The sequence below is a fragment of the Alligator mississippiensis genome, chromosome 12 (genome assembly GCF_030867095.1).
Source record: "Alligator mississippiensis isolate rAllMis1 chromosome 12, rAllMis1, whole genome shotgun sequence".
Classification (NCBI taxonomy): domain Eukaryota; kingdom Metazoa; phylum Chordata; order Crocodylia; family Alligatoridae; genus Alligator; species Alligator mississippiensis.
In genome coordinates this window covers 66,124,942-66,138,026 of record NC_081835.1, presented here as the reverse complement: position 1 = coordinate 66,138,026, position 13,085 = coordinate 66,124,942, and the positions used below count along the sequence as shown (strand labels likewise).

Sequence of the window (13,085 nt, the reverse complement as noted above, 5' to 3'; positions counted from 1 at the left end):
GAGCACAGGGCTCTCTTGGGGCCATGTTTGCTCTCCTGGTTCCACATGTCCAATTTGAAAGCACCTGGCAGCTTGTCAGACTGGTTCAGCAGGGTGCCGGGCAGCGCTGCGGTGGCACGGAGACCTGTAAAAGTCAGCCGTCCCTGTGCAAGTGTCGCATGCTTCGGGCGTGCTGCTGTTCATCAGCTCGGCCTGGCTGTCCCGGCTGTGGGTGCAGCTGCTGCCACCTCCTCGCCTGGGAGCCGGACCAGAGGGTGACTTCGGTCCCTCCGCTCATCTGTGCCACTTGGCCGGGTCACTTCTCCCCTGGGTTAAGTCCCCACCCCTCGGTAGCGGGTGTTCCCTGTGGGACAGAGTTCAGCCCTGTTTTCTGCTACGATTTGTTGTATTTGGAAATTGTGCTTGGAGCTGTAAAGGCTGCCCCAAGGATCTTGCGGTCTCGGTGGGGTGAGGACAGGATGCTTCAGGCCATCTTGGAAGGGTGTGAAGGCTTTCAGTGCCGCACACCTAGCCTGGCGGACTGGCGTGCTTCCCATTCAGCGTCTGTTTGGCCCCATGCCTAAAAGGGAGGTGATGGTTGCAGTGGAGAGCAGTCCCCATCGCTCCTGGCCCACTCGCAGGGCTGTGGCTGGGGTGTATCCACCTGCCTTAGCAATGGCATGTACAGGTCAGGGCAGGGCAGAAGCAGTGGCCAAACCTCGCTGCTGCTGGTGCTGTACCTGTTCTGTAGGTAAAGGACTTGCACCTCCGTACCCAAGAAGTCGGCAGCAGCTACTGAGCGCCGGGCGTTCTTGACAGTCAGTCCCCGGATCTAGGGGCCTGCGTGGTGGGTGGAGCAGAGCTTTCCATTGCTGTTCTTTTAAGATCTCTGCTCAGCGCTTTCAGCACATTTCCCCAGTGCTGGACCTGTTTCCAAACCAGATGTACCCCGCCCAGGGGCATTCCTGGAAAGGCATCTACACAATGCAGTAGAGATCACCTTCCTAGGGCTACCTCGTACCTCCTGTGCTCCGGCAGCCAGGGCAGCGCTCGCCAGAGACGTGTCTAGACATTTCAGGAAACATGCAAGATCCCACTTCAGCCGTTTCCCGGTTCTGGCTGCTGTGTGGCTGGTGGCCTCTCCGTACGGCTCCTGCTTGCTGCCCTCCCAGAAAAAGAGGGTTTTCCCAGCTGACTCAATGCCAAGTGTGCAAGAAGGTCGACACGGGCTCCATAAAGCCAAACTCACCTTGGGTCCAGTGTTAAAACCTGGCTGGAGCATGGCTCCTGCCCATCCGATCTGGCCTGAGCTTGAGAGCTGCATGCCACAAAGCATGTCTGTTCTCAGCTGCTTCGCTGTGTCAGGTTGTGAAGCGGCCCGTGGCTACTGCTGGCAGCGTAACTCTAGGAAGCATGGGAGAGAAGTGAGCAAATGGCTACGGCTGCAGAGAGGCACTGCGGTTTCTGAACAGGCAGGTGCTTCAGCTTCCAGAATAAATGGTCAGAGATACAGAGCGCTAGGTGAGCAGACTGCATCTGGGATGCAGGGCCGCTCCTTTCCTTGCTGGGCTCTGCCCCTGCTCAGGAAGACGGTGTTCCCCGCGGGCCCTGCTGGCGGCGGTGCTGGCAGGAACCCCTCAGCTTTTCTCCCGATGCTCGGTTGGCGTTGTGTGTCCTGGCTGTTTTGTCTTCTCCTGGAGCACCAGAGCTGGGCCACAGCTGGAGGTGGGATGCTGGGCAGGGGTGGAGCAGTGCGCCGAGGCAGCACGAAGGACCTTCTTTCTTAAGTACCTGGCTGCTGAGTCTTGCTCACGTGTCCACAGTCGTATTGATGACTGGAATGGCCTTGGGAAGGGATTTCCCCCAAACTGGCTTGGCAGAGACCTTGGTGTTTCTCAGTTCTCTCCACAGCAAGCGCTTGCTAGCAGGGATAACCCGAGCGTAGCTGTTCCTCGCCATTGCCAGGGTCTGAGACGTTGGTGGCACTGTGGTCTCGGATTCTGCGAGGTTTGAATTTCCGGAGGATGGAAATGTTTTCATCCCTCTCAGACCTCTGGGTTCAGCGGGGAGGCATCGGGGTGAGACCTAGCAGGCAGCATGATGCAGGAGGTCAGAAGAGGGGCTGTCTGCGAGGCCTGCAGCTCCGCAGGAGGGCATCCTGCCAGCCTTAGCCCCATGATTTACTCTCAGATCCGGTCTGTGGATCAGTGCCATCCCTGGTGCTCAGAAGCTGGTTGCAGCTGTGGCTGTCCCGCGTGGAAGGTGCTGAGCTCCCTGTCTCTTTGCAGGGCCTCTCTAGTCGTAGCCTCCACCTTCTTCTTGCTGCATCTGGAGAAAGGAGTTAGGTCGGTGCTCTCAGCTGAGAGCCAGGCAGGTGTCATATTTGCAAGGACTTGGTGTCTGCAGGAGCAGAAACGAGACACCTGTGACGGGCTCCGAGTGCTCGGCGTTGGTGAAGTGTTTCTCAGGGGTCCAGGATTGGCTCTGAGGGCTGCGCTCTGGGGAGCTGAGGTTGGCCCTGCAGAACGGTCCAGCGCAAGGACCTTCCCACCAGGCAGGACCCAGGCCGCGGGAGTTGCAAGGCTGTCCCGGCCCCCCGCTCTTTGCCAGGTGTCCTGCAGAGGCAGGTTGGGGGAGCCCTGCAGTGGCAAGGCCGTCCCGGCCCCCCGCTCTTTGCCGGCTGTCTTACAGAGGCGAGGCGGGGGAGCCCGCAGCAGCAAGGCCGTCGTACAGCTGGGACGGACCCCTGCCAGGTCCAGCTGAGTTCACGGTGGGTGGTCTCAGCAGAGCCTGTGACCCCGCATATCAGAGGGGCTTCAGCTGGCCCACGCACGCTGCAGCCCGTGGGGTCCTTGAGCTGGCAGTCTTTCTCGTGCAGTGTTTCCCTGCTAATAAAGAAAAAGGAGATGAGGAAGTTGTTCCAAATGTCTGCTAAGGCAGAGCAGCCGTGTTACTGCTTCTGAAGCCTCCCAGTGCTTCTGTCAGTCTTGATATCTTATACACACTGGAAGTGGGGAGCCCAGGGCACAGCTCCAACTATGGGGGTGGAAATTGGTGGGCATTGCCTTATTTAACAGAAGAAAACTTCCAGAGTCAGTGAATCTACATCTACATGGAAGACGGTTCCTGTCAGGGTAGATGCGCTGTCAGCAGCTCTCCAGAGTTGCAAATAATCCCAGCGTCCCTAACCAGCTCTTGGTTGTGTTTTCTTGCAGCAATCAGAGAAGATGGCATGCCAGGAGGCAGGAACAAAAGTATTGGACCTGTCCAGGTGAGCAGACTGTTACTAATGCAGTGCTCCTTCGTTTCTTTACTGCTCGCCCATCTGATCGTGCGCGCAGTCGGTACGCTGGCTGTGTGCTCCTGCAGCTGGAAACGGGGAAGATGAAACTGTTGTTCGTTCCTTGAGGGGAAGAAAACAATGCCACCTCTCAAGGAGGCTGCACGGGCTCAGTGACATCCCTTCCACCTCCTTCTGGGGCAGCGTTGGGAAGGGAGGAGCGCCTGGCTCCAGAGGTGTTCCTGACCCGCCATGGATGGGCAGGATACGTGCCGGTTCCTGCAGCCTCAGTCCAGCCCGGCTATGGAGCTGCCGCAGTCTCTGAGCCGTGGAAGCAGGCAGGCCCAGGAGTGCAACCTGAGTTAATTGGTGACAATTTTGCTCATGCGTGATGATGTCTCCTAATAGCGTAGCAGGGATTCGGCCAGCCCTGCCTCGTTAGCGATACGTGCCATTTAGGCAGCCGATTTGTAAACAAGGCTCTGATCTTGTTGACTCCAGTGAGAGGAGATGGCATCGCTGCACGACAGATTGTCATCGGATGGCTACATGAATAAACTGACAATCTCTAAACCGCTCAGTCGGGCTGTAGGAAACAGTCGGTCCTTTGTAAGCGGCACGAGTACTTCAATCCCTGCAAAGCTCCCAGTAAATCTTAGCAGTCTCCATACCACAATTTCTTAAGTTGTTGCAAGTGGGGCACCCAGTAAATGTCTTCCTGATTGATGGGGCAGCTTGTCTGGAGATGTCTTGTAAAATGCTAGGTAATTCGGCACAATAGCTTCTGCCGCGCGAGGGGAGGAATGATTGCCATTTTCCAGGGGGCAGCAGGAACAGCTGTCCTTAAAAAGTTTACTGTTTATTTTAATACAAGAGAAGTAATTCAGGAGCAGCCTTTTGTGCGGGAAACTACCACCCCCATGCAAACTAAAACTGCCAAAAGCCAAGCAACCAAAACAGCCGCCTTCCTGCAGTTTGTTTCCCTCCGAATAAGGAACGGCATCACAGTTTGTGCCTTTTCCTTAGACAAGTCCAGTCCCCTCCTTGCTCTTACAGCCTCGGAGGGCAGCAGGAGGGTAGATCTAAAAAAGGATTGCAGTAGCCATGTGCCACTTCCCATCATTTTCAAACATAGCCGTATTTTGCCAATGCTCCCTGTAAAAGCTAACGTCCATGTCCTATTTTTGGGGCAGTGCCTATAACTAGGAATTTTTTACAAAATCTCTACAGCAATGTAGCTGGTAAGGCAGCCCGACTGGGTAGCCAAAAAGGAGCCCTGCCACATTGTGGTTTGTGCGATAGAAAGGATAACCCAGGCTGCCCAACCCAGCTGTCTGAGAGGGGCTAGTTAATTATTCTTCTCTTAGAATAAAGGAAAGCTGGGCCTTGTGCCTTGGTTGGGGGTTTCCTGACAATTGTGTTGTCTGGAATAAATCTCTCAGCAGTGGCTGGTAGGTTCTTTGCGCCTCTTGAAAATGATGCCACAGAAAAGTGCAGTTCAGCACTGTGTAGAGCTCACGTGGACTCCTTGTGCCCGTGGGATGGCGGAAGGGAATACGTGCAGCAAACCTCACAAAAAAGCCCCAGCGCTGCACTTCTGCTACTGCTGAAGGCAGAAATATCTGCATCGTGCTGAGCCTAACCCAGGTCCTGCTGCCGCTCCTGGATCTCAGAGGTTTATTTCCAAATGTCACTGCATGTCACAAGTGTGATTTAACTGCAGGAGCAAACCAGGAGGTACTCTAGGGACCAAGGGAGCAAAATGATCTGGATGACCCAGTAATCAGTCTTTGGTGTCCCAGAGCTCTCCTTCCAGCCTCCCTCCCTCCCACCACCTCCTCCCATAGACCGAGCTGTGGTGACTGGACTTGGGTTGTGCTGTTGGACCGGATTATATGACATCCTTATTTAAAACAAATGCCTCTTATCAAGAAGAGGTAAGAGGACTAACGAGAGGAGCATGGGAGATTTCAGGTATAGCTGAAAGTCCTTCCAAGCATAGGATATCTCATTTTATAATAAAGGTCTGGGTGGTAGTATTTCCCCCATGCCACAGACAGCTTGAGAAGTCTGTGCCTGTGGCTAAGCCAGTTTTGTACTTGATTGAAAAATGTTTAGCATGAATAGTGATGATCTTCTCTCCAAAAGATTTCAGAGGAGGAGATTGAAAGAATTATGTCTGGACAAGAATTTGAGGGAGAAGCAAACATCTCTTGGAGCAACAATGGAGACAGTGATTACAGTTCCCCGGGCAATGGAGTTTCCGAGAGCAACCAGCCATCACCTGTTTCTACTCCATCATCAAGGTGGGAGTTTTCACTGGAAAACTCAGAGGACAGTAGCTCGGCCTCTATTTCGCCGAGGATGCTTTGTGGGTGAAATGTGACAGCGAGAGTTTTGTGAACTGCATATTTTTGCATGTGTAACCAAAGTGCGGTCTTACAAAGTGCAGCTTTTTGTGTAAACACGTTTCTAGCTAAAGAGACGCACTGCATTGAAAAGATCAGCCCAGTGCAACGTGAGCAGTGAAATGCCCAGGGGGGCATGATGAAGAGATTTGGTTTAAATATGAGAATTTCACCCTTCCTCCCTCTTCATCTGAAGTGATAACACTTGAGGTTATGAAAGCCTGAACCTTTGCAATGTCTGATTTACTTTTCACTGTCAAGGCTGTTTGCATTTCGCTCTGCTCGGAGGTTGAATGTGAACTTGCCAGCTTCTATTCCGTCTCTAATTTTGTAATTACTGTGCAGTCAGTGTCGCGCTCAGGTTCTCATTCGCTGTCCCAGTGCTTTGACATTTGGATTGCAAACACTGAGGAGGGTTATGTGTTAAACCGCCATTCCCCAACTCCGGCTTTCAATTACATTAAAAAAAAAAGAATTTGATGAAAATATTTGTGCTCAGAGGTGACACAAACTCTCTTTTTTGCAATCCTAAATCCTAGGCTGTTAAGAAAGCAGAGATTGAAATGTTTGGCACAACAGTGGGTATCTTTCCTTACACTGAGAATGGCAGCTGGTTTCTGAACAGCAGAGGTTGCAGATTGACATGAAAAGGAGCTGGCTCTGAGGTCAAGCTGAACACGACGCAGTGTAAAGCAGCTGGGCCGCACGCTCTTTACCACTTTCACCAAAGCATTTAAGCAAAAAGATGTTTGTCACACTTTTCTCCCCCTACAAAGTATTTTGTTTTCTCCAGGCTGAATGAAGTATTTAATTGCATGCAGGCAAATTATTTATCTGGTATATTAAATAGATCTTCCTTTTTCAGTAGGTCTGTGGAGCTGAATGGATTCACTGCACTCAGGGATCAGTATATCGGGACGCCAGTGTCCATGCACTATCAGTACCTACCGCACCTTTTTAGCTATTCTGCTCACTCAGCTCTGATGCCCCCCCAGGCCCGAAGTCTAGATCCCCAGTCACATAGTCTTATCAATCAGCTAGTGTCAGCCGAGGACCTGGAACCGCTTGGCACTCCAATGCTTATCGAAGACGGGTAAGTGTGCGCGACATGGCCACGAGGAGGCTGCCCAGAGCCAGTGCATTCTCACATTTGCATTGCTCTGACCATCTCTGTGCATGCACAACCAGAGTGCCCCGTTGCTGTGAAAACCACTTCTGGGACTTGGTGTTCCTCACTTTAAGGTCCCGTAATTGCACATGTGCTCATAGAAAGAGCTAAGCAGCGCCCCGGTCTGAAAGCCACGTCAGCAGAAGCCAGAAGCAGAACTGTGGAGATGAAGGTGTTAGTGGCTGGGAGCCAAGGGGCGGCTATTCCATAAATGCATGTTCTGTTCTGTCCTCTCTGGGCCCTGCACCGGGGATGGGATTTCCTGCTGTGAAACCACCTGCGAGCTCCAGGCTCAGCAGCACAGACAGCCGGCGGGCAGTCACTGTTCCTGCCACTAGGTGACAGTGTAGTCAGTAGGAATGGGCACGCGTCCCCAGGACTCGGGGCCGCGTTACCCTGCTCTGGGCGTCCTGTCTGTCTGTCTCCCAGCATGCTGGATTCATTTTTTATGTCTTCGTATTAACTGTGCCTGCAGGTATAAAGTGACTCAGGCCGAGCTGTTTGCCTTGCTGTGTCGCCTGGCGGATGAGTTGCTTTTCAGGCAGATTGCTTGGATTAAGAAGCTGCCGTTCTTCTGTGAACTCTCAATCAAGGACTATACTTGCCTGCTAAGTTCCACATGGCAGGAGCTGATTCTGCTGTCCTCACTGACGGTGTACAGCAAGCGGATCTTTGGTGACCTTGCTGACGTGACCTCCAAGTACTCGCCCTCCGATGACGAGCTGCACAGGTGAGGGGCTGGGCATAAACCTCTCGTGGGAGACAGCGGGATCTCGTGCTCTCGGGTGGGGTCTGGGTGTGGGCTTGGAAACCCAGCTTCTACTCCTGGCTCTGCCACCGACTCCCTTTGTGTCCTTAGACAAGTTGCTCGTCCTGCAGCTTGTTTCCCTCTGTGTGAAGGGAGTGGGGATCCCTGCTTTCAGGAAGCACTTTTGAGTCTTCTGCATGTAGAAGAGGGCTGAAGAGGAGAAAGACCCTGTCCTGAGACCATGAGACTTGTCTTTCTTCCACTCCTGGGCTCAGAGGCCCTATGTGGGGTTGGTTGTGTGCGACTCTCTGGGTCTTGGCAAGCAGCTGGAGAAGGCACATGGCTAAGGGCCTGATGTTGGCATTGGTCCCAGAGGTGAAGGACACCTGCCTCATCCCCCTGTGTTGTCTGAGCCTCTGTGGCCACTAACCCTCACCAGTCCCAGGTACAAGTGGCTCACTGGTTCCTGAAGCTTGCCAAAGGTCTGTGTCAGGGGCTCAGAGCTGTAATAAGGATTGAAAGCGCTGTGCCTGACTTGGTCCCGGTCCGTGTCCCACACTCGGGTTGGCTTGCAGAGCAGGTCTGATGTCAGAGGTGACAGGCATCAGAGGGATGGGAAAGCAGGCATATGTTGCAACAAAGAGCTTAAATCCCACAAAGTCTGAGTCTCAGTGGGAAGTGCTAAAGGGACCCCTTTGCGACTGAGGTCGCAGCCCTATTGCGGAGAGGTGCTGAGCACCCACAGCCCTCGCTGACTCCTGCTTCAGGAAGGCTGTCCGCACATCAGCCCCCAGGTCTGAGGTGGGCTTGCGTGCGTTTCTAACTGAGGAGCCTGTGTCCTGCTCTGCTAGTGCCGCAGCTCCTGCTTGCTTCCAGTGTCATGCAGATTGCACTGAAAAATGTTTCTGACTTTATATAGGTATAGGTTTGGGGTTTTTTACCACCTTTGTGATGACTTTTGGAAGTCCTGTAGCATGCTTCTGTCCCAGGTTGCATCTAAACAGTGCGTGTGTGTGTGTGTGTGTACACACCTATACCTGCACACATACATACATAATTTGTAACATACATACAGAACTATATATATATTTTTTTTTTTGTTTAATTTAGGTTTCATATTTCTCTCTGCCCTCCTGTTTTTATTTTTGAAACTTTAAAACCTCTCCCTTTCGCTCTGCCCGGCCAAAGTTGTCTTTAGAGTTTTTGAACCGATTTCCTTACATTCGTGTTCAGACTGTGCGAATGAATTCTTAAATTATTTTCAATGTTAAATATTCTTTTGAAATTGTTGATGGAAAAGGGACAGGGCCTGTGATGTTTTATCAGACTGAGATATCCTTTGACTCTTTGCAGTTTGAGTTTGCTGTGGAAAGGGCTGGTTTTGTGTCTTCCTTTGCCTACATCTGGTTGTCCAGTGTTTGCCTTCTGCAGTCCTGGGGGAATGTGGCAGATTTCCCAGACCTTCAACTCACCTTTCTTCAAGTTTTCTGCACTGGAGCGTCTCACGTGCCGTGGTACATGTGAGGGGTGAAATCTGTGTCCGGATTTGTTAGCCCATAACAACAGCCAATGCCCTGGCATATGTGCAGGAGCTACTTAGCAAGTGTGAGCAGGAGTACAGATGAGGCTTGCCATGACTGTCCCTCCATCTGGAGCCCAAAGGGACATGACACCGAAATAGTAATTCTGCATTACTCTTCTGTAGGGTTTTCCAGGCATAGGTCTTGGAGCACTGTCCAGAAGAGGTTGACATTTGTTATCCTTGCTTTATACGTGGGGGAAACTGGACTGTGCACAGCTATCGGCCCTGCAGTTTTTCTAGTCTTACTGCGTGGCTGCTTGCTGCTCGCTAGATTAAAGATCCCTCTTGGACAACAGCGACTTCTCAGCCTCCTGAGATCATGCTGGTAGTGAAAGCCTAGCACCAAGGGCACGCATCCCCCTAGAAACCCTTTCTTTCTCCACCCTGTGATGAAGAGCAAAGCCCCTTTAGGTGAGGAATAATAGCTCAGGATCAAAGAATATCCTACCTAAAAAACCGTGAGATATAAAATGGCAAGCATGTCCACACAGCTATCCAGTGCCAGGAGAATCACAAAGCTGTGACCTTATTGCCACAGTGTTGCATTATTAATTGCCGTTTCACTGTTTTCGCTGACATAAATTTAATGATGTTGCAACTTAGCTGACACTGTGGAGGAAACCCGGCTATCTGATGCTCCAAGTGACCTGCCTTTAATTCATCATCCTGGGCAGTTTCTTTCTTTCCTAGGCCAGTGCCAGACAGACCCGTGTTTGGATAGTAGATAGACCAACAGTCTCGGGAGAGGATGTTTGCAAGGTTTGCTTGCATGGCTGCCCGTCTTCCCTTCCTTTCTACTCTTTGACCTGCTTTGGTTCTGCCCTTGCTGGAACCAGGAGTTGTGCCACGAGTATTATGGAGTGCTGCATCTACAGTATCATTGTATATGTAAGCAAAGATATGTATGTGAGCACTGACTGTTGTTTGAATGGCTATATTTTCACCATAGTCTGTGAGGAATGGAAGCATGACTGTTGTCGCCCTTTTACACGTGGGAAACTGAGGCACGGGGAAGCTAAGTGACCTGCGCAGGGTCACACAGGAAGGAGGGGACAGAGTAAAGAACTGGCCCCCAGGTCACTCAAGTCCTCTGACCCCTGCATCACTTTGCCTTTTGCTTCAACACATGGCAAGTGCGGCTTCTAAAAAGAGGATCGCAAGTCAAAGCCAAGTACAATAGCACTTGTTCCCAGGCTGGCTCTTCAGTGTGCTCACGCTCTCCATCAACGCCCCAAAAGTTGACGTGTGTGTGCATGTGTGGTTGTGTGTGTGTCGAATGGCAGAGCCAGAGGGAAAGAAAATAGGAAAGGAAGAAGCTTAACCCTTCAGACACTGGCGGCTTCCAGCTTGCCAGCCTCTCACATGCTTCAGCGAGCGCCCGTGAGCGTGTAGGCAATGAGTTAAAAGAGATGGTTCAGCAGTGGCAGGTTCCCTGTCACCTCTGCCTCTGACTCACCATCTCGAGTGTCATTAATTGACATTAGCAAACAGTGGAAAAGTAAATGTAAAAGGCTGCTCGGGAGGAGGAAGGAGCAGGAGTGTGGGGAGCAGTGCAGGGAGCAGCGTGTGCGAGCGCCCTTCCAGCCGTGCGAGAGTCTTGGGGGCATTGTATTTCTATCGCACATCCCTGTGTGCGGCAGGGTAACAGTGCCGCGGAGCGGCCACATTGCAGCGCAGGAGTGTTCACCCCTCTCCTCTCCCGCGTGCTCGGCATGTCTCTCCTGCCTCCTCCCCTGGCCCAGCCGCAGGGAGAAGAGGAGACGGGCTCGTTAGGAACGGTTCCCCTCACCCTAAATTATGCCCTATCTTTTCATTTTCTTTCTGCCTGTAACAGCAGGTCAAATTTACGGCATCTCTTTCTCTTAATCAACCTCTTATCAGACCCTCGGACCTTACAAGTTTGATTTAAAGCTCGATTGCAGCACAGGCCCCTGGCCAGATTGGCGCTGGCCTAATGAGCACGAGCTGCACCGGTGCTGGCTGCGCTCCTTGTTAACTTCGCCTTCCCAATGGTCCCCTCCTCTGCCGCGCTGCCCTCCTACCTGACACAGCTGCGTTCAGGGAGCCTCCGGGGAAGGAGTCCCGGCTCTGTGCTTTGAGCGAGCTTTCTCTCGCTGAAACCCACAGATCCGTGTCCTGCGAACCTAGGGAACTCCCTGGCATTACCTGGCATAGCAAAGAGGGGTGCCGGGGCTGCCGTGACCCCTCAGGGTAGAGCCTCACACCTTGACCACTTCTCCAGCATCCAGAAAGAGCTGTTGGTAAGTGGAGGTGCATCTCTCCCTTGGCCAACTTAGACCCAGCGTGCTGGCTCGGAGGGTTATCAGATCTTTCTGGTTTTTAGGTAACGATGCACGAATAAACAAGGCCGGCTCCCGCATGTCGTGCAATTCAAGCTGCTGCCTCGGTGATCGGTTGGTTACTTTTCTAGCCCGAGCCTCTCGGTTTTTCTGTGCGGCGCAGTCAAGATGCAAACGCAACGCGTGGATTCTTGATTTCCCCCCTTTCCTTTCCTTTCTGTTATCCCTGCTACTATGTAGCCAGGGACGAGCCCGGGGTAACGGTTATGAGGCCGCGTGTGGAGGAGTCAGTGCTCCAGAAGAAAGAAGGCTGTAAAAACACAGAACAGCTTTGTTTGCAAGGAGGAGGAATGTATGACACAGAAAACGAAGGCAGTTCAGCTGGAGGGATGAGAGCGAGCGCTCTCCTGGATTTATGGACGTGGAGAGTCGTCAGTAGAAATGTGCATGTTCAAAAAACAATTAAACCCCGCAGCGGACTGAGTGGTGTCTGTGCTCATTAGCTCCTTGAGCTTTGCAATCTTGCACCTGCAGGATTTTTAATGTCAGCTCAAGCGCAAGAAAACTTGTACGGCTTTAGATTAGCCGACAAGGCTTTCATCACTTACAATATTACTTTCCTGAAGAACTGACCTAAAGTTCAGACCGCTTGTTTTCTCTTCGCAGAGGCCAAACTCCACCATGCATTTTACAAATAACTTTGAAGTAAATAAATATACGTGCCAAAATAAGGCATTATTCAGGGAGAAGGGCTCTATTTCTGTTCTCGTCGGAGGTGGCTCTCTGCCGTGCTGTTGCTCTCAGCACTGCGCCTCGCCAGAACACGCGGTGGAAGTTCTCCTGAACTCTGCCTCGCTCCTGGAGATTTCTGCTCTGTGCTGCATCTGAGCCCCGGGCTTTGAACCACCCTTGGGGATTGTTGCTGCTGGCCCCATGCACAAAGAAAACCTGCTTCCAACGCGGCTGCCCCTCGCTTGGGAGCCCGGTTGGCACTGACGCCAACTGTTTGGGCTGTCCGGGGTGAGCCAGGCCTCCCTGCTGCTCCTCGAGCCCTGAAGAGACTGCCATTGCTGGACCCGCTGTAACGCATCCCACCCTGGGAGCGGGGCTGCTGGGCAAGAGAGAGGTCTGCAGCTCGTTGCAAGCTGGCTGCCCATCCCTTACGTGGTGTGCTCCCTTGGAAAGAGTCCATCTCCTCCAGCCTCTCAGACTGCTTGGATGTTCCCTTCCTCCTGTTAGGCATCAGACTCCCACGTTTGCCTGTAATCTGCTCACCTGCTAGTTGAGGACTTGCATCTGCAGCGCTGCTCAGTAAGGCATGTCCGTTTGCCCCTCGGGTATCGTTCCAGCCCGGTGTGGGGAGGACATGTCGCGGGGGGGAACCCCGTGTAGACGGGGCACCGCTGCGTCCAGAGGGGCGAGCTCAGCTGTCATTTCCACTTCCTGTTGATGGGAAGCCAGTGCTCCTTGTGACCAGCGACAATCTCTCGAGGCCTGGCGCAGACGATGACGCTAGTCCCCAAGCACTCGTGCACAAACGTCTGCAGTACTGGAAAGGCTCGAGGTCTTGTGGGCTTCCAGGGGAGGTTCACTGACTGGGTGGTGGAGGAAGGAAGAGAG

At 52.6% G+C, this 13,085-nt stretch overlaps 1 protein-coding gene across 3 annotated transcripts in view; it reads left to right on the top strand.

The window, feature by feature from the left end:
• The window catches only part of NR6A1 (nuclear receptor subfamily 6 group A member 1), a 159,579-nt gene that overhangs the window by 132,258 nt on the left and 14,236 nt on the right, over nt 1-13,085 (top strand). For 2 of the 3 annotated variants that reach the window (XM_019495324.2, XM_014603012.3), the window contains 4 exons: nt 3,195-3,250; nt 5,408-5,565; nt 6,533-6,760; nt 7,311-7,565. In XM_019495324.2, the coding sequence (XP_019350869.2) occupies nt 3,195-3,250; nt 5,408-5,565; nt 6,533-6,760; nt 7,311-7,565 (697 nt within the window). The remainder of the gene's footprint in view (nt 1-3,194; nt 3,251-5,407; nt 5,566-6,532; nt 6,761-7,310; nt 7,566-13,085) is intronic. The other variant, XM_059715752.1, reaches the window with a different exon arrangement.